The sequence below is a fragment of the Pogoniulus pusillus genome, chromosome 1 (genome assembly GCF_015220805.1).
Source record: "Pogoniulus pusillus isolate bPogPus1 chromosome 1, bPogPus1.pri, whole genome shotgun sequence".
In the NCBI taxonomy this organism is placed as follows: domain Eukaryota; kingdom Metazoa; phylum Chordata; class Aves; order Piciformes; family Lybiidae; genus Pogoniulus; species Pogoniulus pusillus.
The window spans coordinates 29,483,039-29,505,591 of NC_087264.1; the positions used below are offsets into that span (position 1 = coordinate 29,483,039).

A 22,553-nucleotide genomic window follows, 5' to 3' on the forward strand; every position below is an offset into this window, starting at 1 on the left:
ACGAAAAAACTAACAACCAACCAAAAAATCGTAGTCTCTAATAAACTAGAAAGAGGAGTTTTGTGTTAAAATCCCTGATCCGTAAGAACTCTTTGCCCCTATACAAAAGAAGGATTACAAGTGCAAGTACAAATACCAAACAGAAAAACAAGGTGTGACTGAAGAGTGCACAAATGCTGTGGGCTTCACAGGCCTTTGTAAAAGAAAAAAGTCTATAAATACTCTCTCTGTTACAATAAATGTTTGAGTAAACCAAGCATGAGATATGACTGCTATGTGTGATCAGATTGCTTCAAAACACATCTGTAAATAGAAACAACTAGAATAAATTTACATCTGCAAGGTTTGGCTAACACTTAATTCTACTGGTTTCCAGTCTTGCGGAACTCAAAACTAAATGGACTAAATCATACTCTTCCCTGGTAACAGGAAGGGAAGTATTCCCATAGCACATCCTGGAATCACCTGGCTCTTGCTTTGTCTCACTGGAGTCACAAGACTCCCTTCATTTTACTGTTTCCCTTGTTCCAGATTTTTTCAAATGGGCTACAGGATATTTTATTCCTTTGAAATTACTTTTTTACTTTGTTTAGCAACCTCAAATGTGCCTTCCCCTTTTTTGTGCACTCTTTTCAATTCATTTTTTATGTTAGCACATTCAATAGCAAGCACTGTTAGATATTGGGGTTTTTTGAAGTGGAAGTCCAAGGTTTTCAAAATACCATTTTCTTACAGACAAGCTTTAAGAAATGCACAGCACTTCAGCTCTCTAAGATCAGGATGGCTACCTCCACCTGCTAAGTAGTAATGATTAATTTCCCCCCCTAGCAGAAAAACAAACAAATCAACATTTATATTTGATGTTAGGTTGGGTTTTTTTAACATAAAATAATCCACTCAAAGATTTTCATACCTTGTGAACAAAAGAATATTTTTAGTAATAAAAAATCACGTTTATGTAAAATACTAAAATCCGAACTGGCAAATGAAACCAAGGAGGTAGTTAACTTCTAATGCCACTGTATTTAATCACATTATTACTATTAAATGGTATAAAAATCTTACCACCAATATTTGCTAGGCCTTCTACCACGGTCTCTCTGACCTGTCAATGCAAGCAAGTCCTTTTATCTCTCTTCAAACAGAATTAACATTTCTTTTCTTCAAACAGAATTAACATTTCTTAGAAACATGCCATGAATTTGCCACAGAAACTACCACAGCGTAAATAATTCTCCTGTTACAACAGACCATGTTCTCTTTGGGTCAGATTATTTCCCCAAGAGAGAGATGAGTACTTTCTGGTAAACACATCAGCAATTTAATTCTTCACATAGATGCAGAACATGCCTGCCCCTGCCAAAATTTCCATCTGGGGATTTTCCTAGGAAAATTCTTTGGTCATCTGAACAATCAAAAATTGGTTTAGGCAGATCTCACAGGAAAGGGATGGGTAAAGCATCTACTCATCACAAAGGAGTAAATGGTGATAAAAAAGCTTGAAACAAAATTTCACACAAGACCCAAAAAAAGGATTCAGGATACTAACTAATCAAATATTTGAAAACACAGATTTTTGAAGGTCTGATCTCTTCAGTAAAAAAAAAAACACTTGCAGTCCATGTTGAAAGAAAGAATACAGACACCAGCAGCATATGAAAGTCTGTCACACACCATCCTCAGCAGGTACCTACTAAATGAGTGCTACCTAATAAGCTTTAAAATATACTTACATATTCTTAATAAAATCTGTTCAATTCTGTGGCATTGTAAGACAGCCAAGGACAAAGAATCTGTATTTCCTATGGTCAGAACATAATTTGAGGAGGTAATATCAAAGCCCATAGATTAAATGTATAAGTTCTTACCTTCAGTTTGCCCTCCTGGATCCACTGGCACAGCTGTAATACACTAGCTTCTTGTTTGTCCATATAGTTCAACACTAAGAATCTTTCCCTGTGAAAAGAAAGAATAAGCCTTGAATTAAGAAACATTGGTAAGTATATCTTGAAATCTTTATAAATATTTTCTCAAAACAGCATTACTAAAACAGAAGGGTTATGAGTACTTATGACAGTGAGATATAGCTCAGAGCTTTGACAGCCTGCTGAGACAGTTCCCTGCAGTGAAGCTTGACAGTAACATCAGTTTAAGACAAGTAATTCTGTTTAAGTATCAGAGAGAAGACAAATAAAAATCCAGTTGTATTGCCAGAATAAGCAAACGTCCAAAAAATGTGATCCAGTTCCAATTCTTCTAAATGTTTTGTTGTTTTTTTTTGTGGTAGAGAGAATAATTGATGGACGTGTAACTAGATGGTGACTGTAAGCTAACTTTCAGGCTCCCTCAAATTTTGCATATCCTCCTGTCACAGCTGTCAATAGCAAGAAAGAGAAATCAAAATGATCATCAAAAATGGTAATGACTTGTAGCAATGCACTGACTATATTTCCGCTAGCTTCTACCATCCATCGTGTATTTTAGTACTTTTATCCGTCTTTTTAAAGTGCAGACAGCAGCAATAGGGACAAGAAAAGAATTTTAATTAGAAGAGGTCAATCTGTTTGCACTGAAATCGAAAGTCTCCCCAACCTTCTGCACTGCAATGGATGAAAAATCTCCTAAGACTTTGGTCCTAATCTCTACCTTACCTCCATCTGAATCCTGACAGGATTCTGTTCTGCAATTCCCAGAATGCCAACAAAAATCAGTGTTTTACCTCTATGTATCTGTCACATCTGCAGTGCTAATATGTAATAAACCCCCAAACAATAAAAAATGTGATTTCAAAACAATCACTGCATCAGCTCCATCTTTACTTTAAAAACACTTCATTTTCTGATCTACTGCACTTGGAGAGAAGACACTCTGCATATCATCCCAGAACAGAACCATGGCAACACCACCCCTCATAATGAAAAATCTGTCAGTCTCCACGACTAAACCAAGGAACCACAGACAAAGCACAACAACAGACAACTATGGTAACGTGCAACAGTGGCCTTTCCTATTTCTTATGCTGATATAAATGTAAGAGAAAGGATTTACTGACCTTGTGACTATGGTTAACTTTCTAAGTATGGCAACATTCTGTTCCAATTGCTGTGGCTATTAGAGATCTACAGACTATCTTCTGAATATCAGAGTCACAACAGCACATGCACAATCTACCTGAAACTTGGCCACAAGTTCTAGAGGATACCTTGTGATATTCCTTTCTTTCCGTATTTTTTCTATGTCAGGTGGCAGTGGAGGAGGATAAGGCACATCTTTGTTATACTGAGAAATTTGTCCACACAAGATGATATGACTGTTCTCATTCATCTGTTTGGGACAAAACAAAGTGATAAAAAATTACATTTCCTGGCTAGAAAACCAGAAGTTTCCAGATATGCAGTAGATTATATTGCAGAATTTTTACATGGGTATCTTAGAGCCATATTTCCTACCAAAGAGTGGGAGATCTGCAGGCAGTCTCTATCAACCTATGGCAACATACAAATAGATAAATGCAGTGGAAATAAGTGCTATACAGCCTACACGTAATTAAAAAGCCATTGATAAAATAAATATAAGAAATTGTTATATTACTGTGTCAGGAGGAGAGACATAATAGAACAAAAAAGTTTGCTACAGCTGATTGATATAGCTGTGGTTTAAAGCGCCCAAAGGTGGCATTCCCACCAGAGCCTCCTTGCCATAAGACAGAGTAGTTTCAAATTACCAGGGAAGAAAGTTGATCAAAAGTGATCATGGAAGCTCAGGAGAGCCGGTCTTCTGTGACGTCAGAAAACCAAAGCTAACAGAACACAAAATCACAACACTGACAGACAATTTTTTTTTAACATTACCAAGTCTCCTCAGCAAAGAAACAATAGACAAGAAGCAGAACCTGTATTTCTATTACTATAATTGCCAGACCATCTATACTGTCCAGATAACAGACATTGTTTTCAAAGATCTTATTTCTCCTCAAGACCAGGGTTCAGCACCTCAATCAATGAAGTGGAAAGTCTGGTCCGCTGCATTGCAGCTCAGTCTCAAGCATGACTCAGTTCAAAGCTGGGTGTGTAGATATTGGAGAATGACTAGAACAAGCCCCACCTGACTTATAACCGTATCACTGATGTCTCCACCAACATTGTCAAAGTAAACATCCACACCGCCTGGGCAGAGTTCATGGAGCTGCTTTGCCACATCTCCCTTCTTGTAATTGATGGCAGCATCAAATCCCATTTCTTGGACCAAAATGGAGCATTTTTCATCTGTGCCAGCAATTCCTACCACTCTAGAGCAGCCCTCCAGACGCCCAATCTGCCAGTGCACAGTTAAAAACAAACAACAATAACAAAACGCAAACAAAAAAGGGAACTTACATCATTCTTTTGCATAAAGGTACCAGTGGGAGGAAGGGGACCTTAGAGGGTGTTACCTTTACCCCTCATCCCACTAAACCAGGTTTGAGAGAGGTTAATAAAGAGTGTCTGTCACTCATCTAGTGGCTGGTCTAGCCCAGGCAGCACATCTCATGTAACCCAACATGAAGAAAAGTTTACTGTATTTTTTTACTGATGACTTTCTAATGTAGAGAAACAAATATTAAGTGACCAGTCAAGGACCACGTTGAAATGGCAGAATACTATATAAATAGATTGTAAAAACATGTATTTATACCATCAATTTTATTTATGCTAGTTGTGAGTATCACCTTGGGCCATTTTCTCCTATCCCAGTTTCATGAAACTTGGGTTTCAGATCTAAAAAACCTCTCTCAGTGAGAGTGTGAGTCAAACCAGTGAAACTGGCCCTTCCCATGGAGTTACACACCTGCTCAAGTTTACAATTACTTTATCCCTATGTTTACTAACCTGCACATTTCAGAAGATAAGCTTGGTAACAGAGTATGCTTCTGAGTATTAAATCTACCTACCTGGCCAGCCAAAGAGCCGCAGGCACCCGCTGCTCCACTCACCACCATTGTCTGATTTGCACCCACAGCCACATGTCCTTTCTCCTTTATACCTAACAGGGCTGTTAGTCCTGTGATGCCAGCTGCACCAAGAAAGTAGGAAAGGCGTCCACTTACAAGCTGTGGATCAAGCTACAAAACAAAACCATGCAGTGTTCCTTTTAAACTGATTTTTTTCTGTTTACTATTTGATTGCCTAAGGACAGAAAACCAACTCAAGATATTTACCAGGCAACATACAACTGCTAAGGATGAGCTATTTATAAACTAACTGTAACCTAGTAGCAAGTTTACACAAAATGAAATAAATATTTTATTTCCATAATTTTAGAAGAAGTTTATAAAGAAAGTCACTCACAAAAACTTAAATTACAGAAGCACCAAAAAGCAGCTTGGAGATAAGTTTCCAGAAATGGTGAACTATCTCTTTTAGCATAATGGATAAACAGCACCATTTTATCAGATACGGTGATTACAGTTCAGTGACAAAGGGTTCTAGGGGAACAAGTTTATTGACAAGTATACACTCCTAAACTATAGCAATTTTCAGTGTTGCATGAGGATGATCATCCTTAATCCTTAATCCACTCAAAACTCTCCAGTGAATACTGAATACCCTTTCTGCTGTGGATGTAAAATCTCAAATAAAAGCTTTCATTAACATGTTAGTGAAATTAATTAAATATGTCTGAAGCATTCTATATCTTATGACTGCATTTTCATAGTTCAGGAGTTCTACTAGAATAATTAGCAATTAATTAACAGAAGCAGCTTCTGGGCAGGTCAGTGAAAACTCGACAATTGAAATAACACTGCCATGTCTGGTCCAACAAAACTATTTGCATGGATACAGATTTTGCCACCTGTAAGGTGATCTTCTGCTGGAGAACTGGTTGCTCCAACAACACTGACTTGGTTTTGACTAAGAGATAGCATCATTGTCTGTTATTTAGGGAAAAAAAAGTTTGGGATTTACATTACTTTTTGTAACAAGCTTCCGTCTAGAATGGCCACTGTCTGCCAGGGCCAATTGAAGGAAGTTACAAAGTCTCCTTTCACAAGGTTATCCTGCTTGCTCTCCTCCACAACTCCAATGCCCCCACCATCCGCAACTTCAGACAGCTGCCAGGGCAGGAGGTAATCTGAGCCGGTATCCTCATTCATGCGGCAGCGCTGAAAGACAAGGCTTTAATGAGAGGCTCTGGTGGGACACAGGGTTTGTTGGAATTCAAATGACACTGAGATATCTTTAAAATTTCAAACACAAAGGGCTACCCAAAAAATCTCTCAATAAGCCCCAAATATTCATTGTCTCTTACCCCTTGTTTGCTCATTTCTAAGCAAAGATGGACCATTCTGATCTTCACCAGCATTATAAAAGTCAACACATTCTAGAGATGTCAAAGTCAGGCATGCAATAAAAACCGCTGGCAGGGGACTGACAAGATTCCCATAAATGCCATTCCTTAACTGTATGAATCACAGAAATGCAGGATTGAAAAAAGTATCCACAAGTCACTTAGTCATTGAGTTACACCAGAGATCCTTTTGTCCTGTAATGGGTACCTTCAGTTTTAAACATAGAATCACAGAATGGTCTGGGTTGGAAAGGACCTCTGAAGGTTGTCTAGTCCAACCCTCTCTGCAATAAGAAAGGGCATCCTCAACTCGATCAGGCTGCCCAGAGCCCTGTTGAACTTCACTTTGAGTAGCTCCAGGGATGGGGCCACAACTGCCTCCCTGAACAATCTGTTCCAGCATTCCACCACTCTCGTAGTCAAAAACTTGTTCTTAACATCCAATCTAAATCTACTCTTCTCTAGTTTGAAGCCATTGCCCCTTGTCCTGCAGGCCTTTGTAGACAGTCTCTCTTCATCCTTCTTGTAGGACCCCTTCAGGTACTAAAAGGTTATTATTTCTCCCTGGAGCCTTCTCTTCTCCACGCTGAACAACCAGCCTGTCATTGTATCAGAGGTGCTCTGACCCCCTGGTCATTTTTGTGGCCCTTCACTGGACCCACTCTATGAGGTCCATGTCCTTCCTATACTAAGGGCTCCAGACCTGAAGGTATTTTACCTGAAGGTATTTTAAAGAGCAAATTCTGGCTTATCTCAAAGTACATCACCTACCATGTAAGGGTCCACAGAAAGATAGAGGGTTCGAACACGCACTTGTCCCACTTGGATTGTATCTGCTATTGTACTTTGTTCCAGCCGGAAGTTTTCAGCCACTGGCACTCCATTCTTACCTAGAATTATTTCAAAATTAAACTAATCAATAAATAAATACACAGCTTCCCTTAATGAATATAGGAACAATTATTTTTAAGGCAGCCTTTTTTAGACTCAGTTAGCTATATCTTTATTCAGGTATAAAATTACCCACCAACTTTCAACTTGTGTGTCATAGACTACAATTCAAATTGGTGCACTGCCATGATCTGAAGACCTGCTTGCTATGTCAGCTTCTGCTTACGTGGGCCAGTACCAGGCACCTGCACTGACTGACAGTTTCCATGCTCTTTGCTACACATAATTTTTATGAACACTTAGGACAACTTGTAAGAAAAAAGGAACGGTTCCTATTGTCAACAAAAAGGTTCTGTACACCTCATGTGCTGAAAAGCTCCTAACTTTCAAAACAGATATGCAATGGGATTTCTCATACATAACAAAACCATCATGTACTGTTTTTCAGTAGCAAATGACCATAAGTTTTAACCAGCCAAGTTTTAAGTTCTCACTTTTCAGTCTCTTTTGACTCAGTGAGACTGGGGGAATGCAAGCTTCCCAGAAACACCTACAAAACAAGAGCCTCAGATCTAGAGGCTTCACCCTCAGCTTGGTACCACATGTAGCAGATCAGACCAACAGCTGGAACCACTAGTAGTAAAAGGAGGAAGCCAGATATCCCTGTGCATTTTAAATCAGAGTGACTGGATGACTACAGCAGGCACTGCTGCAACATTTCATTTATGTTAGGGAAGATCTATTTACAGGTCACAACAGTTCTTAGTTTTAGGATTATTTTGGCATGCAGCAGCATACAATGCTTCGCCCCAAAACTTAATGCACACATGTGGGTCCTCTGTGTATAAGCTCACTATTCCAAATACGTGTACACAAAGAAGTAAACAAATCCACAAGAGTATACATTTTAAAACCAAACACTCTGAGACAGGGGAGGAAGAAAAGATTCAATATTTACTAAAGTTAAACAAAAATGAAGGGTAAAAAAACCTGCCTGGATGTGCTTCTATGTGAACTAGCGTAGATGATCCTGCCTTGGCAGGGGTGTTGGACTCAATGATCTCTTGAGGTCCCTCCCAACCTCTAAGGTTCTGTTATTCTTTGAAAATACTTTTAGTCATCTCTTAAAATGTAACCAGAACACATCAGAAATAAAAAGCAGTGTTTGCTAATCTTTCTTCACTGTAAGCCTCTACACTTTGAGTTTTCTCACATGTGATGCATTACACTTTTTTATCACCCAAGTATTTATAAATCTGTATATACTGACTACATAAATACACCTCACCATAAACTTTATTTATTGCTGCATGCAACATTAAGCTACATAAATGTCAATCTCTTAAATCACTGTCTGTTTCTCCCTCACTATTCTAGAGAATCAGGTAACCATAACAAGCACATTGCTCCTTTACTGCAGACAAATACATACCAGGCCGTGAATTCAGCACTACTCTCTGTATAATCATGCCTGCGTTTGTGGCAATTTCACACTGGATTTCTACAAAGAAAAACATCGTTTTAAATTCCAAATAACATTTTTTATTGAAAAAGAATATGAAGCAAAGTCCTTAGTAATTTGGAAGCTGAGGATGAAACATGGGCCTCCTCAAATCCAGCACCTGTGCCCAAGAATCAAATGTAGAAGAAACAAGCTTGTGAACAAAGACTTCCCCCAGTTTTCTTGTTACACAATGTCACAGTAGCACCTTCTGGAAAGATTGAAAATTATCATGTACTGTGCTCCTTACAAGATCATCACCATCCCCACCAGGTTGTAAGAGATGTGCTTGGTTGGCTTTCCTGCGTGGTCTGAGAACGCAGTTCCCGCCCAAAAGACACTGAGGCAGCTTTGCAGGCATACACCAGGCACTGCTCCAGAGCAGGCATGCACATGTGCCAGCGACAGCAGTGTGCAGCCATATGAGAAAAAAGAGATTGTTGTGCATGAAATAGCAAGTTTTTCCATTTTCACCTAAGAAATAGTCAGGCTCAGAGACAAGAAGGAATTAGATTACTCTTTGCTCTGGTTTTACCCAAAAATTTCCCCTTGAATTTCAACAGTTTAAAAGAGGACTGCAAATGAGTTGTTCTAAGTCTGAGATGCCAAAGTGATTAAAAGGAAATTAACCTGATTTAACAGGAGACAAATCATGATCTCATATGCCTTCAGAGCTAATACAAAATGAAAATGTTCTTACTACTATTCCCAGCCAAGTGCCATAAATAACCAGTCTCCACAAGCAAGGATGCTCAGGAATGAATCAGGAGAGTTGATGTCTTTGTCATAATGTTTATTTTGCTGACAAGAACAGCAAATTGGAGTCAAGTGAAATAGATCAGCCTAGACAGATTACATCACTACCACTTATCCAACATCTTTATTTCTTGAACACTGCAAACTAGAGAACCTTCTGCCCGTCCTGTTAGGAGTGCTTACATGACAGCACTCAGATCATCAAGAACTATGGCCTGGAGTGCTGAAAAGCATAATAAAAAAATTATCAGGAGAAAATGGCCCTTTCCTCTAAGCCTCACAACTAATTCATACCAAAAGTATCTTCTTCATAAACAAGATAAAAATTTTAAATTTAATTGTGTTTACATATAAATAGGTATGCATTGGTGAAAACTACTCAATAGGATCTTTTTCAGTTTTCCAACACTTGAAGTACTACCAGAAAAACTATAAGAAATAGATTTCAAGTGTGTCTTTATAGCATGAAATCAGTAAAAAATAAGTGGATTACAGAGTTCTTTGGAGAGAACAACTTGGAATATCAGTCTACAGCAAAAGGAAAAACATCCATACTTTCATGAAGTAACTAGCTACTGTTTTAAAATAAAACAAAACAAAAGAGCATTGAAAGGAGTTAAGGGAGTTAAAGAGAGAAATAAAAATACTTTTTTATACCCAAACAGCTGATACAACCTCTGTAACAAGTATACAAATGGAAAACCCTCTGTAACGAGCATACTAATGCAAAACCCTAACAGGAAGACAAATGGGCAGATCTTGGGTTTGGCATCATAGCTACAGATTTCTTGTGTGATCATAGGCATGCCACTTTGTACTTGTTTTGCAAAATATTTTTCAGAACAAAATTCCCAAATCCTCCTGATAGCATTTGTCTAACAGAATTACATTCAAGTGGTATTGTTGTTATCCCCAGAGCAACTGCCTTGGCATCTGGGAATCTGTGTTAATTCATGAACCTTTTATAAACTGTCAGATGTGCCCAGTGAAGTTTTAGAGGACAACCATGGAACTGTTTGCACAGATAGAGAACTTGGCTGAAGTTTATAAGCACAAACACAACTACCCTGTGAAGAATTAATGAGTTAAGAATGTAGTGAATATAAATCAACAGCAATCCAAGAGTTCACATGAAATCTGGGCAAATCACTCCTCCATATGCTATTCAGATCCAGTTCAAATCTATGCACAGCTTGAAGGATTTGAGCCACTGTTTATAAACCATCAAGAACAAGCAAGATTGCTGCATGGCTCCTGCCTTACTGAAAAGCCACTGTCAAAACTGCTGACTCAGTATTTACTATTCTGAGGCCTAATACCTGCATTGTGCAAACATGAAAATCCAATTCAAACAGGCAGAGAGATGAAGAGCATTTTTATTGTGCCTAACACATACTTGAGATACTGCTTTCTATGATAGCACAGATTAAAAAAAATAGTTCTTTAATGATAAAAAAGGGCCAAAGCTATTAACATATTAAAAGAAAGAAAAAGTAATACAGAGCAGCACAGAAAGATGAGAGTAGAACAAGTACACAATGTAAATTTAGATTACTTCTTTGAGTGCTTGACATTTTAAGGGAACAAAACTGCTGTTATTCCCTAGGTAGTTTTCACAGCTTTTGGTTGAGAAGCCTGGGTACTAATTCAATTTGAAAATCTTCCAGAACTGTGACTGAGTGGGTGGACAGAAAGCAAGGCTGGAAACTGAACTGTCACTCATTCTATGACAGCTGTCACAGCACAATACAACACGAGAGATATTTACTTCTAAATATGACTGCACTTACTCTATAGTGGAAATCAGTAACACCATTACACAAGCAAATAGTCACACCAGTATCATAACACAGTAAGAAACAAATCTTCCTCACATTATAAACAATATGGAAACAACTAAAGAAAATAAGTCGAGGCACTATCCTTTAGCACCATTAAACATGAAAAGCTTCTAGAGAACAGATTTTTTACACGTGAAATAAAGGGAATTTTTATCATATACATAATCCTTTTCAATACATGGATAATACCAGTATGAAGGATGCTTATGACTTCTTTTTTTTTAAAGACCAGCAGGCAGTCACACACGTTAATGTTTTTTAGCTTTTCCAAACAAAACCAATCTGCATTGCTTTCACTCCTGGAGTAAAAATTAATTGCAAGTTTTAACATTGTGCCAAGATCACCTACAACAGCAGCATTATGCAGCACAAGAGCAGTACCTTCAGAGGAGTCTCGAGTATGTTTTAGGCCAGTTTTATTTTTATCTCTTTCTCCTCTCTTTTCCCATTATTGCAAAGATATATGACAACTCATTTTAAGTATGTTGAATAAACTCCTTAGTGCTAAAATGCTCCAATTTGTTTGTCCTGGGCTTGGTTCCTAGAACTTCTTGTTTCTGGGACTGCCTGTAAGACACTGTTTTACTTAAGTATACTTTTGCCAAAACGATTAACTTGTGTCCAAGTTGTTAGAGCCCATGTCAAGTGCAGTCAAGCTGAAAAGGGACAGGAAGGTAGTTTAGCCCTTCTGGACCAGGCCCAGGCAGCACAGAGGAAGGCAGTCAGTATAAATGGAGAACAACTAACACTGAAAGTCTTCTGAAACTGTGATGTCAAAATAGCTGCAACAAGGATCCTCAGAAGAAACTCAAAGAAAATAATTTCAAGGAAGAATGACTCTGAGTGAAGAACATGCACCGAGGCAAGAATAGCAACTTAAAGACCAGTAAAGCAGGAAAGACAGAAACACAATGGGGAGGGAGAATTGGAGAAACTGGGAAAGAAGAACGACCCAGAACCAAGTAAACTGAGATGGGAATGGCTGGGTGAAAGGCAAAAGATTTCTAACTGTAACTGGCACGGTGAGGACAACAGAAATGCAGAAGTGAACCTAACAGATTAAGAACCGAAGTCTCCACCATGCTCCTAAGGAGCTCTACATTTGAACAAGGTTAATTAATTGCAAACTTAATTTTTCCAAATGTAGAAGCCACAATCACTACAGACTGAAATGAATGGAGATGTGTGCCATAACAAGGTGAGTGCTCTCATGAAACAAACTAATAAATTCAGATTTCCTGATGTTTCATGTCTCATTACTGAATTGTCTGGTGGTAAGCTCCTCCTGTACAGTTTTCTCTATGTGGATTTCCTGACACACTGTAAATGTTGAGAGCAGGCTGCAGTCTTTCCCTCAAGAAAGAAGGAAGAATGGCAACAGAAGCAGGATTTGATCCAGCCTTCTTGCCTTTTGTGTGTGTGTGTTTGTTTGTCTGATTACAAGAAGCCTAAAATCTTTGAGCTTTATATCAAATTTGACTGACACCCAGAGCAAAAGGTCTAATAAGTATCTATAATCATATCTACACACAAGACTGTATAAACCTTACTTTTTCACATCTGGGTGTCAAAAAATCTGAAGGCTCTCAGGTAACACCTCTTGGGCATTTTTTGGGTAATAATAAGTATTGAAGTTGCTGATAATTGTGTAAAAGTATCAACACACAAAGCCTGTTTTTTCTTAGCAGAATTTTAAGTCAGAAATGAACAAAAAATGCAGATTTCTCCCAGAAAGGAAAAAGGATCACTTCAGCAGAAGCACCTTAAATCTTTCTGGGAAACCTGTGATGCAGTATTCAGACTCCTTGACAGCAGCAACCCCAGTGCATCAATTATCCACCTTCCTAGACGTGACCCAGGACCTTCCTAGACGTGACCCAGGACCAAGTTAGAAACCACTGCTGCCGAAGATGGAAAGCGCCACTGGAGACTACCCTGTAGATGATTCAACACCAATTCCAGAAGCTGCAGATAGAATTATTTAGGAGAGAGAAACCAAGAGAGGTCAGAAGCCGCAATGAATGTTCACATTTCAGTGCTGCGCAGGCAGCTGGCTAGGTGCTGGACAAAAATACTTTTAAAAAGGATTCCTCCCTTCCTCCTGGGCCATGGCTTGACCCAAGAGTCCAGTGAAGCCAGATTCACTCTCCTGTTCCGGAGATCAAGCAACTCCAGTACTCTCTGAGAACAGTCGAACTTGTCCTCTCCGCCTTCCTTTGCCTCCCCTTCCCCGAGCCTGCCTACCCTGCAATGAAGGGGCCCTAATGCCCGGGAAAAAGACCCCTGAGAAGGACGGGAGCTCTGCGCCATCGAGGGGTGCTCGGAGGCCCTACCCTGTTTGACACCTAGCACCGGAGCCAGCTTGTCCGGTCGTAGGTCGGCGCTCCCGCTCACCTTGAGCCGCAGTTCGGCAAGCCCTGCGCAGGCCCAGGGGCGCCGCCACCAGGCCCCTCCCCACGCCTGCGCGCAGCCGTTAACCAAGGGAAGGTCGTGGGGCCGCGCTCCGCTTAAAGCGGTTGTGCCCCACTCGGGCGGGTGGTTGCTGCGCGGCTCGGGTGTTAAGCGGCATCGCGGCTCCTGAGTCGTTAGCAGCAAGTGCTCAGGTTTGGCTCCTTGGGCCCCCTACGTTTCTTAGGAAGCGGTCGGTGCTGATGTGGCCGAGGTGCTGGCGGCGCGTCTGCTGGGGCGCCGGCAAAAGGCGCCAGCAGTGCGTGAGGGGTTTTCTTGAGGGGAGCTTTGAGGAGTGATTCTTTCGAGTGGGCGAGATTTCGTTTAGTGATGCGGTGGCTCTATTACAGCCGTAACTGACATTTCAGCAAGGTCTGGGTTGTGTGCTGTGTTTGCAGTATGCGTGTGTTTGCGATGTTCAGGTGCGGATGAGGAGGCACCTTTACAGGCAGTCGGAGGATGAGTGACTGAGGAGCCAGAGGTCTCCAGGGCTGAGGCTCGGCTCCTAGTGCTGCCTGACTTGATGACTCGCCTTATGGTGTAATGACTCACAACGCTGGCAAGGCAAACAGGTCTGTGAAGTGGTCGGTGGAAATTACTGCGGAGCCTCAAGTGACTACTTGAGACTGGAAAAACTTCCAGACTAACGTTCCTGATGACTTCGTCCTCTGACGGCCACATAAAGGCGGGCATTTTTATTGTAGCTTCACACACTGCACTGCAGTAGAGGTCTAAGTGAGGGATTTGTGGTTGTGCCACCGTAATACCGAAGGCTGGATTTTACATGGGTTGAAATAACATCATTTGAACTGTAGTGCTGTAGTGGGGGGAAATTAAGTGTAAGGAGATTTATACTTTTTGCCTTTTTTCTTTGCAACTTATATCAGTTGATCTCATGACAGGTCAACTTACTTTGAAAGCCTTGCACTAGTAAGACCCACTAAGATTTCAAATAGTCCTTGTAGTTTGAAACGGGCCTGTCATGTATGTAGGTGGCCTGCATTAAAATGAGTGAGTAAGGACTGGCCTCATACTTGTGTAAGAAAGGTGCAGCACAATTGCTAAGGAACTGAATCGTGCAGAAACCTATGTTATATGTGAGCAAACAGGACAAGATGAGGTGTATTAATCAAGAGCTGCCTGTTTAGAAGTAGTGTATCTCAATGACAGGTAATACCTACAAGTGAGGAGGAAAAGTATGCTGTATATAGGGACAGGGGCATTTTTTTCCATTTTTGTGTTGTCATTGTACAACTTCAGATACTTTAGAAGAGTACCAATGAAACTCTACCAAACCCACACATTAAATTGCCTTTCAGGAAGATATACCCCTTTCTCTTTAACTCTTATATCCACTCCCCCATTGTGTCTCTTGTTAAGTGCTTATTAAGTTAAGCCATTATGAATAAGTTTGGGTTTGAATTTAAAACACAGTAGCTGTTCTGCACTGACTTACCTTGTGGATACGTGTTCTACTGTAAGAATGCCTTTTTGTAGTTTAGCTTAATCCATCTTAGACTAGACTAAACCATGCAAAATCACCCTTCATGTGAAACAAAACCATCTAGCAGGCCATTGTGGCATAGTTGTTACATAACAGATTTTAGGGGGTTTTTATATAAACAAACTTAAATCAACCTGAGTGTCATCAATTTAAAGTTAATCAGAGATGAGGCAGAGGTGAAACGGGGAATGTGTTTATGCTGGAAGATGTTTGTAGTTATTGTCAACTAAGCATTGCTGCCTACCCAGACAGAGAATGTTGTCTAATTGAGCCTTACTTCACTGAACAGATCCTCTCTCCAACTCAAGGTTGTCTGACCAACTTAAGGCAAATTTGAGAAAGCAAAAATATTTCTTCCCAATGTGGGAGGGTTAAAAATACTTTGTCACTTTGTCCCATTTGATCCTTTTAGAATGAAAAAGACTGGATGAGGCACTCAGTGCCATGGTCTAGTTGACTGGCTAGGGCTGGGGGATAGGTTGGACTGGATGATCCTGGAGGTCTCTTCCAACCTGGTTGATTCTATGAAAAAAGGAGACAGGGGAAAAAAAGTGGATCTGAAGTTGAAGTCATTTGCTCCCAGAATCCTACATAAACTTGGACAGCGTAAACATAGTGAAACAGCTATCTGGTGAAGCCAATAACAATAGTTATATCAGAACTAAAAAAATGAATTCTGCAGGATTCATTGACTGTTTGGCTTACTCTGAATCATCTTTACCTGCTTTTTAATATGGAAACAAAAGCTTTCAAGCCTTACAATATAGGCAGGATATGTAAGGCTTATTAAGTACAATATAATCCTGTTAATTTTTTCAAGATGTGCTGGGTTGGTGGATCACATTAATGAGAGTATGCAATAATAGTTAACCTTTTATACGTTTCCATGTTCATAGGTAACTCACAGTCTTGGCGAGTGTCCCTTCTTTAACATTTTAAATTAACATCACTATAATACATTTTTTTTAATTGTATAGATGAATAATGCAGATGTTGCTTATGTAACTCATGTGCATCTGTGTTTTGGCCATCAGTATCCTCTGGGGTATGATCAAGCTCTGAATGTCACCAGTTTCTTTAGCTGTGTGTGTAGGGAACAAAATGGTCTACAGTGTCTCAAGAAGCGTCCGTCATGGATTCTCTGTGTAGGAAGGATCAATTAGATTACTCAAATCCAACACAATTTAAAGCTTTCTTAAATAGTAGGTCTCTTACAGGAAGGGAAAATAAGACGTTGTCTTCTGCTGCAGGGAAACATGTTTCCAAAGGTACAGAAAGTTAGAGAAACATTTGTGAAACTAATCAAAGAACTGAGAAAATGTTGTCGAAGGTATCTTGAGAAAAGGTGTGCATTCTCCAAGGATACAAGAGGCTTAGGGAAGAAATCAGTGAGTGATACCTCTTTGCATTCTTGGATAATAAAACCAGCTCACTTGTCCTACAAAGTCTAAACCAATATTTTGAGCTGCAGTAAGAAAAAAAAAAATCTGCAAAATCAGCTGTAGCAGACTCGATGTTTCTGATTTTTCTAAACTAGTTCCTAGCTTCCCGTTTCTTGCCCTCATTGCCACAGGAGAACAATGAGAAAGCTTCCTTGTTCCAAAGTGCCAGCTACCAGCTTGAAGTGCAGCTGAGTGTCATTTGAGCTAATCCACATATCTTTGCTGAAATGTGTTAAGAACTTACAGACGCAGATGATTCATTCTGCCAGCTAAGCTGTAGATGCAATAACTTTACCAGAGGAGAGTAACACATTAGGTCACTACAGCCATTTGCAGTGACTATATGAATCAGTGTAAGTCATCCAATATATGAACTGAAAAATTTTTGCTTGAGACAGCTGCTGAGGTTGAACTGAGCTGACTTGGTCAGAGTGACATGCAGCGCTGCAGGGAGAAGCTGAAAGGTGATTTGTGAGCAGCTCAGCTTTCGGCTGAAAATGTTGGAAAGGGCGACAGCTGGGAAGAGCAAGTTAGTCTCCAACTTGTCCACTCCTGAATTGTCTCTATTTTTGCAATTTTCATTGATGCAGGTCTTGTTCTGTAGAAAGAAACAAATCTCATGATGTTGCACTGTTGAGATGAGCGCTAGCTTGAGGCACGGGTATTTGTGAGAAAGTTTTGCCGCTTAGCTGAGACAAACGATTTGTGACGCTAATTGCTAGCTAATCACAGAATGGCTTTCATCTGTACGAACACAAAGCAAATGCTACTTTTATGGTAGCTTGGTGTTGGTTGTGTTTTTTTTTTTTTTTGTCATTGTTTCAAAACTTTAGTCTAGATTCTGACTGGCCAAAGGCATGGGCAGTTCTTTCTATGATAATGCAACTTTGTGCTACAAACAGACTTTGCTAGTCTAAACTACTGGGTTTGATATGTGTTCACACAGGCAATTATATGTAGGACACATGTTGAAGAATTCCATTAATTTTAAGGTAAATGTTTGCTTGCATGTTGTTGAGCCTGATCCTTAACCATTTGATATTTTGTAAATGCTTTTAAATCTGTGAAAAGTGAGGACAATACGTTATCATTTTGATCTGATGGTGATGGCTAATGTTTGCTCAGCACAAAGTTTTCCTCATAATTTTGCTTCCTTTTCTGTCTGCACCTTAGGAAAGGGAATACTGAAGTGCTTCCTGCAGAAACTGATTTTCCTGTTGTCATCAGTCTATTAGTGATAGTTTCTTTATTCAAGAAGAGTCTGATATTCTAGTAATTTTTATATTATAGAATATGAAGCTATGATTTTCTTTTCGTGCATCCTAATACTAGAAGAGCTAATGGAAGCACAAAAAGAAGTTTAAATATTTTGGAGTAAGGGAAAAAATTGTTCCTATGAGGGAATGTATTTGGGGCCACGTGAAATCATATGTAGTATTGTAAAAGTCTCCTTGGTGTACTAATCCTTGATCCAATGGAATTGCAAAGTCCCTTCTTGTAGGTTTCAACCTATGTATTTTTGGAAAAATACATTTGGGTTTTGGGTGAAAGATGGAAGCTAATAAAAAATGAGTAAAGGTAGGTGTGAACAAGGAGGAAGATAGAGGAGAAAGCTGCTTCAGAAGGAACTCTTCATGCTTGTAGTTATTTCTGAAAAGCAAATACTTCTTTGTGTAGGACTATGTAGACTGGCAGAGCCTCAAGATAACCAAACAACTAATGGTTTTGAGCTCTGTGCAGGGTTTGTTTCAGAGCTGCACAGTATTAACAGAGTGCTTCTCATCCATTCAGCATATGGATGTTTCCTGATGGAGGTTTACAGCACTTGGTTGTTATTAGTGAATTATTACTTTGCTATCAGCAAATCAGCTGTTGTGTTCCACTGGCCTGAAAATGAGGATTTGTGAAGGCTTTCACCTGTTTCCTCAAGAGAAGAGGGATCCATAAGCACAACTGGCCTGAAATAGTGTCAGTGACTGCAGTCTGTGAGGCTTTGTTTGCCCTTATTATTATGGGTGGAGAAGTATTTTATTTGACATATGAAACTCAGATGACAGCTGTTTTGACTCTCAGCTAAACAACTGCAGGGTAACAGTGAAGGGTTGTCTTTTAGGGGCTGACAAACAATTGATAATTGGGAAATGCTTCAGATTGTAATTGCATACTATATTTTACCCAGCAGATCTGATAGCCAGTAAAGAGGCTCTCTGCTGTTACCAAGCAAGTGCATGAGACCATCTGAATTACAGTCTCCAGGGACATTTTGGGGGAAGCATTTGTACTTCTATTGAGGAGATGAGATCTTGTTTAAATGCCTTTCTTTCCTAGTTCTTTGACTTTTGGTGGTGTGATGTGCACCGTAGTACTAAGAGGATCTTCCTCCAGGTCATCTAGTGGGTGTGGTGGCTTTGCAAATGCTGCATATTGTGTTAATATGAAATAGTGGTGAACAGTAAATTATGGGAATAAATAAGCTATATCATAGTTCTGCCAGACATTACATAATTATAAATTTTACTAGCAATGCCTGATTAATTTGAGAGGTCTGTCTACAAATCAAGGAGCTGTCCAAGTGAACTTGGTATGTAGTTTCTATATTTAGTCTTTTCTTACAGTTCCTGCCACTACTTCTTGGAAGCTGAAATGGCATGGCAGAATTTTGTTTGCATGTCAGAGAAGTGAACACAGAAATGTTGCTCTCTGGAACAGACTGGTAGAATTGTGGCTGAGGGTCTGCTGATGACTTCAAGATTGAAGTGTGTGCAGTGGGATGATCTCCAAAAATATGCTCCTGTTTAACTCCATTATGTAATTTTGTATGTCCGTGTTGCTTTCTCTGGGTCTCTCCTGCTTTTGCAATGCTTGAGGCAGTAGTGATATTCAATCATGCTTCTCATACATGTGAGGAAAGAATAGAGAAACTTGCAGAAATCTATACACAGAGGCAATGGTGAATCCAGCAGATAGATAGCAAGCAAGAGCATTTGCTTTAATGTTATTTGAATGTCCTTGCAGTTGCTAGTTTTGTAGATCATATATTTTCCTGTTTGTGCTACTGTAGGTCTCTGTACATCAGCCTTTTCCAGCTCATTTGTATTGTCAGTCCAACATGGCTTCAAGGAGCTAGAGAAGACTCTGCAGGTGTAGGGGAGGAGATGAGAAAGCAAGGGAAGAAAGATACTGCTTATTTTGTAGAAAGGGGAAGGTTTTAAGAGTACATGCAAAACATCTGCAATGTGTTGGTAAAAGACATCCTTTCTGCAGCAATCTTGTGGCAGCTATGAAGGTGTTTCTGTTTGGCATTATCAGAGCCAATCATAATGGTAAATCAAATGCTCAGTGGGCAATATAGAAGAAAACAAATTGCCAAGGTTTTACTGGAAAAAAGGGCAGGAAAATGGGGGGAAAAAATTAATGGCATTTGTACTGGTAAACATACAGAGAGGAATGGAGTTAATTTTCTGTATTATCAAACATGCTATGACTTTTACAACAGAATTAAGTAATGTTCAGAGATAAACAGAGCAGCTGGTTGGGATAGGACACTAATTGGCTTTGGAAGGCATCTTGGAGGACTGCCAAAACACTTCTGAAATCCAGGCATGAAAACCAGTATGATGTAACTTGCTTGGCTTGTGAATCTGTGAGTAAAAAATGTAGAGTGATCCACCAATTGCACTGCAGTGTAATGGTGGTGGCAGAAAAAGCTCTGCACTCTGGTTTGCAGCAACACAAACTGCCAGCATAGGCCAGCATGGAAGGTCAGTGAAGAAAGATTAAGGAGTAGAGGGACAGATGCTGTCATCAAGGTGCATAATTATGTGGTTCCAGATTTGTCATCTGTATTTAGTACATGCCTGTCATATGTGTCTTATTTGTTCATGTTGGTGTCTCCCATTGTGATTGATTTCTGTCTCACTCCCCTTCAATAATATATTAAAAGGATGGAACAAGAATGGGTCCCCATGAAACACAGAGTACTATATGCTACCTATGGAGCCTGATGTTAGTCTTGCTTTTTGACCTCCCCTCGACCTCACATTTGTACTGCAAATGTTTCAATCGAATTGCAGTGACACTGAGTCATTATCACTAAAGGCTGTTTGGGCTGAAAGTTTCTTGAATGACAGGCAGCACCATATGATTTGAAATGGGCTTTGAAATTCCTACTTGCAAAATGTCAGCCAGTAAAACTTGGGACTTCCTAGCTGATGTTCTCCATAAAAGACGTCTTTACAGATGCTGTTTATATATACATAGATATGTACAAACTTTACGTGAGGAAAAGAATATAGAAATACTGATCAAGGCTCCAAATTCTGCAGATATTTATATACCATGCACCATTAGTTATAAGTAGCTTTTTGATGTCAGTAGGACAAATAATCTTCCCTCCCTTTTTTTGTGGGCATGAACTGTTGTATTTATGTGAAGCTACTAGAAAAATATCATCTTTGCCTAAGTTTCTTCATTGTTTGTGGATTTGTTTGTGCACAGTGGATACATGTACTACATTTTTTTTTTCAGCAAGGGCTATTATTTGTAATGACACTGGACAGCAGAAATTCTTTGTTTGAAAAATGCAGTAAAGAACTGATAGCATTTGTTTTTCCACCACAAACCATTCAAAATCTGAATTTCCTAATATATTATCAGTATGCAATTGGAAAAAGCTTGATGTTTTAAGTTACACATTTGAAAGAACTCCTGTAACTCAGCTGCATTTCTATTTTCTCTACTCACTGCTGCAAGGAAGGCATGTGTGCAAAGATGTTCCTAGCATGAAACTTGAGGATTGCTGGTCTGTTCCATTTGTCATTACTCAGTACCCAGCCAAACAGTAGGGCGTAAGGACGTACTAAATCACTCTTCTGATCTGACAATTGCTGTTAGTGGGATGGATTATGTAGGAACTATGCAGTGGTATGCAATCTATAACTTTCTGTTAAGTGAGAATCCCTTAGTCCTGATAAACAGTCTTAGAGCTACATGCTGATTGTATTTTCCATACAAATGAGAGGGACAGCATTGCCTTCATGTTGGTGTACCTGTGAGGATTATTATATATGTGAAAATGAAACAGAGACTTAAGGAATCATTAAGGTTGGAAAAAACCTCTAAGGTCATCAAGTCCAACTGTAAGTCTAACACCCCCATGATCACTAAACCACGTCCTGAAGTGCCACATCTACATGTTTTTTTAATACTTTGAGGGATATAAGTTAAACCAAAACATTTTAGGGTGTTAAACCAGTGGTCAAATTCTGGAAATTGTCTATGCTCCCCTAAGAAATTGGTCTACTTGGACTAATAAAGCAACAGTCTATATTGTCATCCATAAAATTAATTCTTAGTATGTAGCATTGGTATATAAAGATAGAAAAATATTCCATCTCATTGTGTGGGATTCCAGTCTTTTTTTCTCTTATTGCACTAAATTCAACCAGGCTGTGAACATCATTCTGCAGTAAATGAACTCAATATTTCTTTTTTTTTGTTGGCTTATTGTGGTAACACTGAGTGCTTCTAGGGGGTTGCTCTGCCTGTGCTAAGAGTCAATGTGAAGTATAGCTGGTTGTCTTGTGGAAAAATAGAAGAAACCTTACAGAAGTCACCTGCAAAAACAAGCCTCTGTGGGGTCTTCTGATGTGTTTGCTTGGGAGCTGCTTTAAGCTGAGGCTGTTGCAGGTGCCCATGCCTGAGCTATGCTGCAGCAACACTGCAGCTGTGCAGCTTGGGAGCTATTGGTGTATGCACTTTTTCCAAGGTATGTATATTAATAATGATACTTAGAGCTAATAACTGAAGAGTGCTTCACATTGTCAGAGTTCTAAAATCATATA

The 22,553-nt window shown here is 39.5% G+C and overlaps 2 protein-coding genes across 9 annotated transcripts in view; one reads left to right on the forward strand and one right to left on the reverse strand.

Annotated features, from left to right (window-relative positions):
* PTGR2 (prostaglandin reductase 2) overlaps nucleotides 1-13,776 on the reverse strand; it is a 31,495-nt gene extending 17,719 nt beyond the window's left edge. For 6 of the 7 annotated variants that reach the window (XR_010302901.1, XR_010302900.1, XM_064146748.1 and 3 more), the window contains exons 1-9: nucleotides 13,711-13,776; nucleotides 8,651-8,719; nucleotides 7,099-7,217; nucleotides 5,951-6,142; nucleotides 4,931-5,101; nucleotides 4,105-4,314; nucleotides 3,203-3,324; nucleotides 1,869-1,956; nucleotides 1,066-1,105 (exon numbers count right to left, since the gene is read on the reverse strand). Coding sequence is in view for 5 of the 7 variants with exons in the window: in XM_064146748.1 (XP_064002818.1) it covers nucleotides 1,066-1,105; nucleotides 1,869-1,956; nucleotides 3,203-3,324; nucleotides 4,105-4,314; nucleotides 4,931-5,101; nucleotides 5,951-6,142; nucleotides 7,099-7,217; nucleotides 8,651-8,687 (979 nt within the window). In the remaining 2 variants the exon portion in view is untranslated. The remainder of the gene's footprint in view (nucleotides 1-1,065; nucleotides 1,106-1,868; nucleotides 1,957-3,202; nucleotides 3,325-4,104; nucleotides 4,315-4,930; nucleotides 5,102-5,950; nucleotides 6,143-7,098; nucleotides 7,218-8,650; nucleotides 8,720-13,710) is intronic. The other variant, XM_064146755.1, reaches the window with a different exon arrangement.
* An 11-nt stretch (nucleotides 13,777-13,787) lies between these two features.
* Nucleotides 13,788-22,553, forward strand: part of MIDEAS (mitotic deacetylase associated SANT domain protein) — a 63,698-nt gene continuing 54,932 nt past the window's right edge. Inside the window, exon 1 of one of the 2 annotated variants that reach the window (XM_064146667.1) lies at nucleotides 13,788-14,136. The gene's annotated coding sequence lies outside the window, so the exon portion shown is untranslated. The remainder of the gene's footprint in view (nucleotides 14,137-22,553) is intronic. The other variant, XM_064146677.1, reaches the window with a different exon arrangement.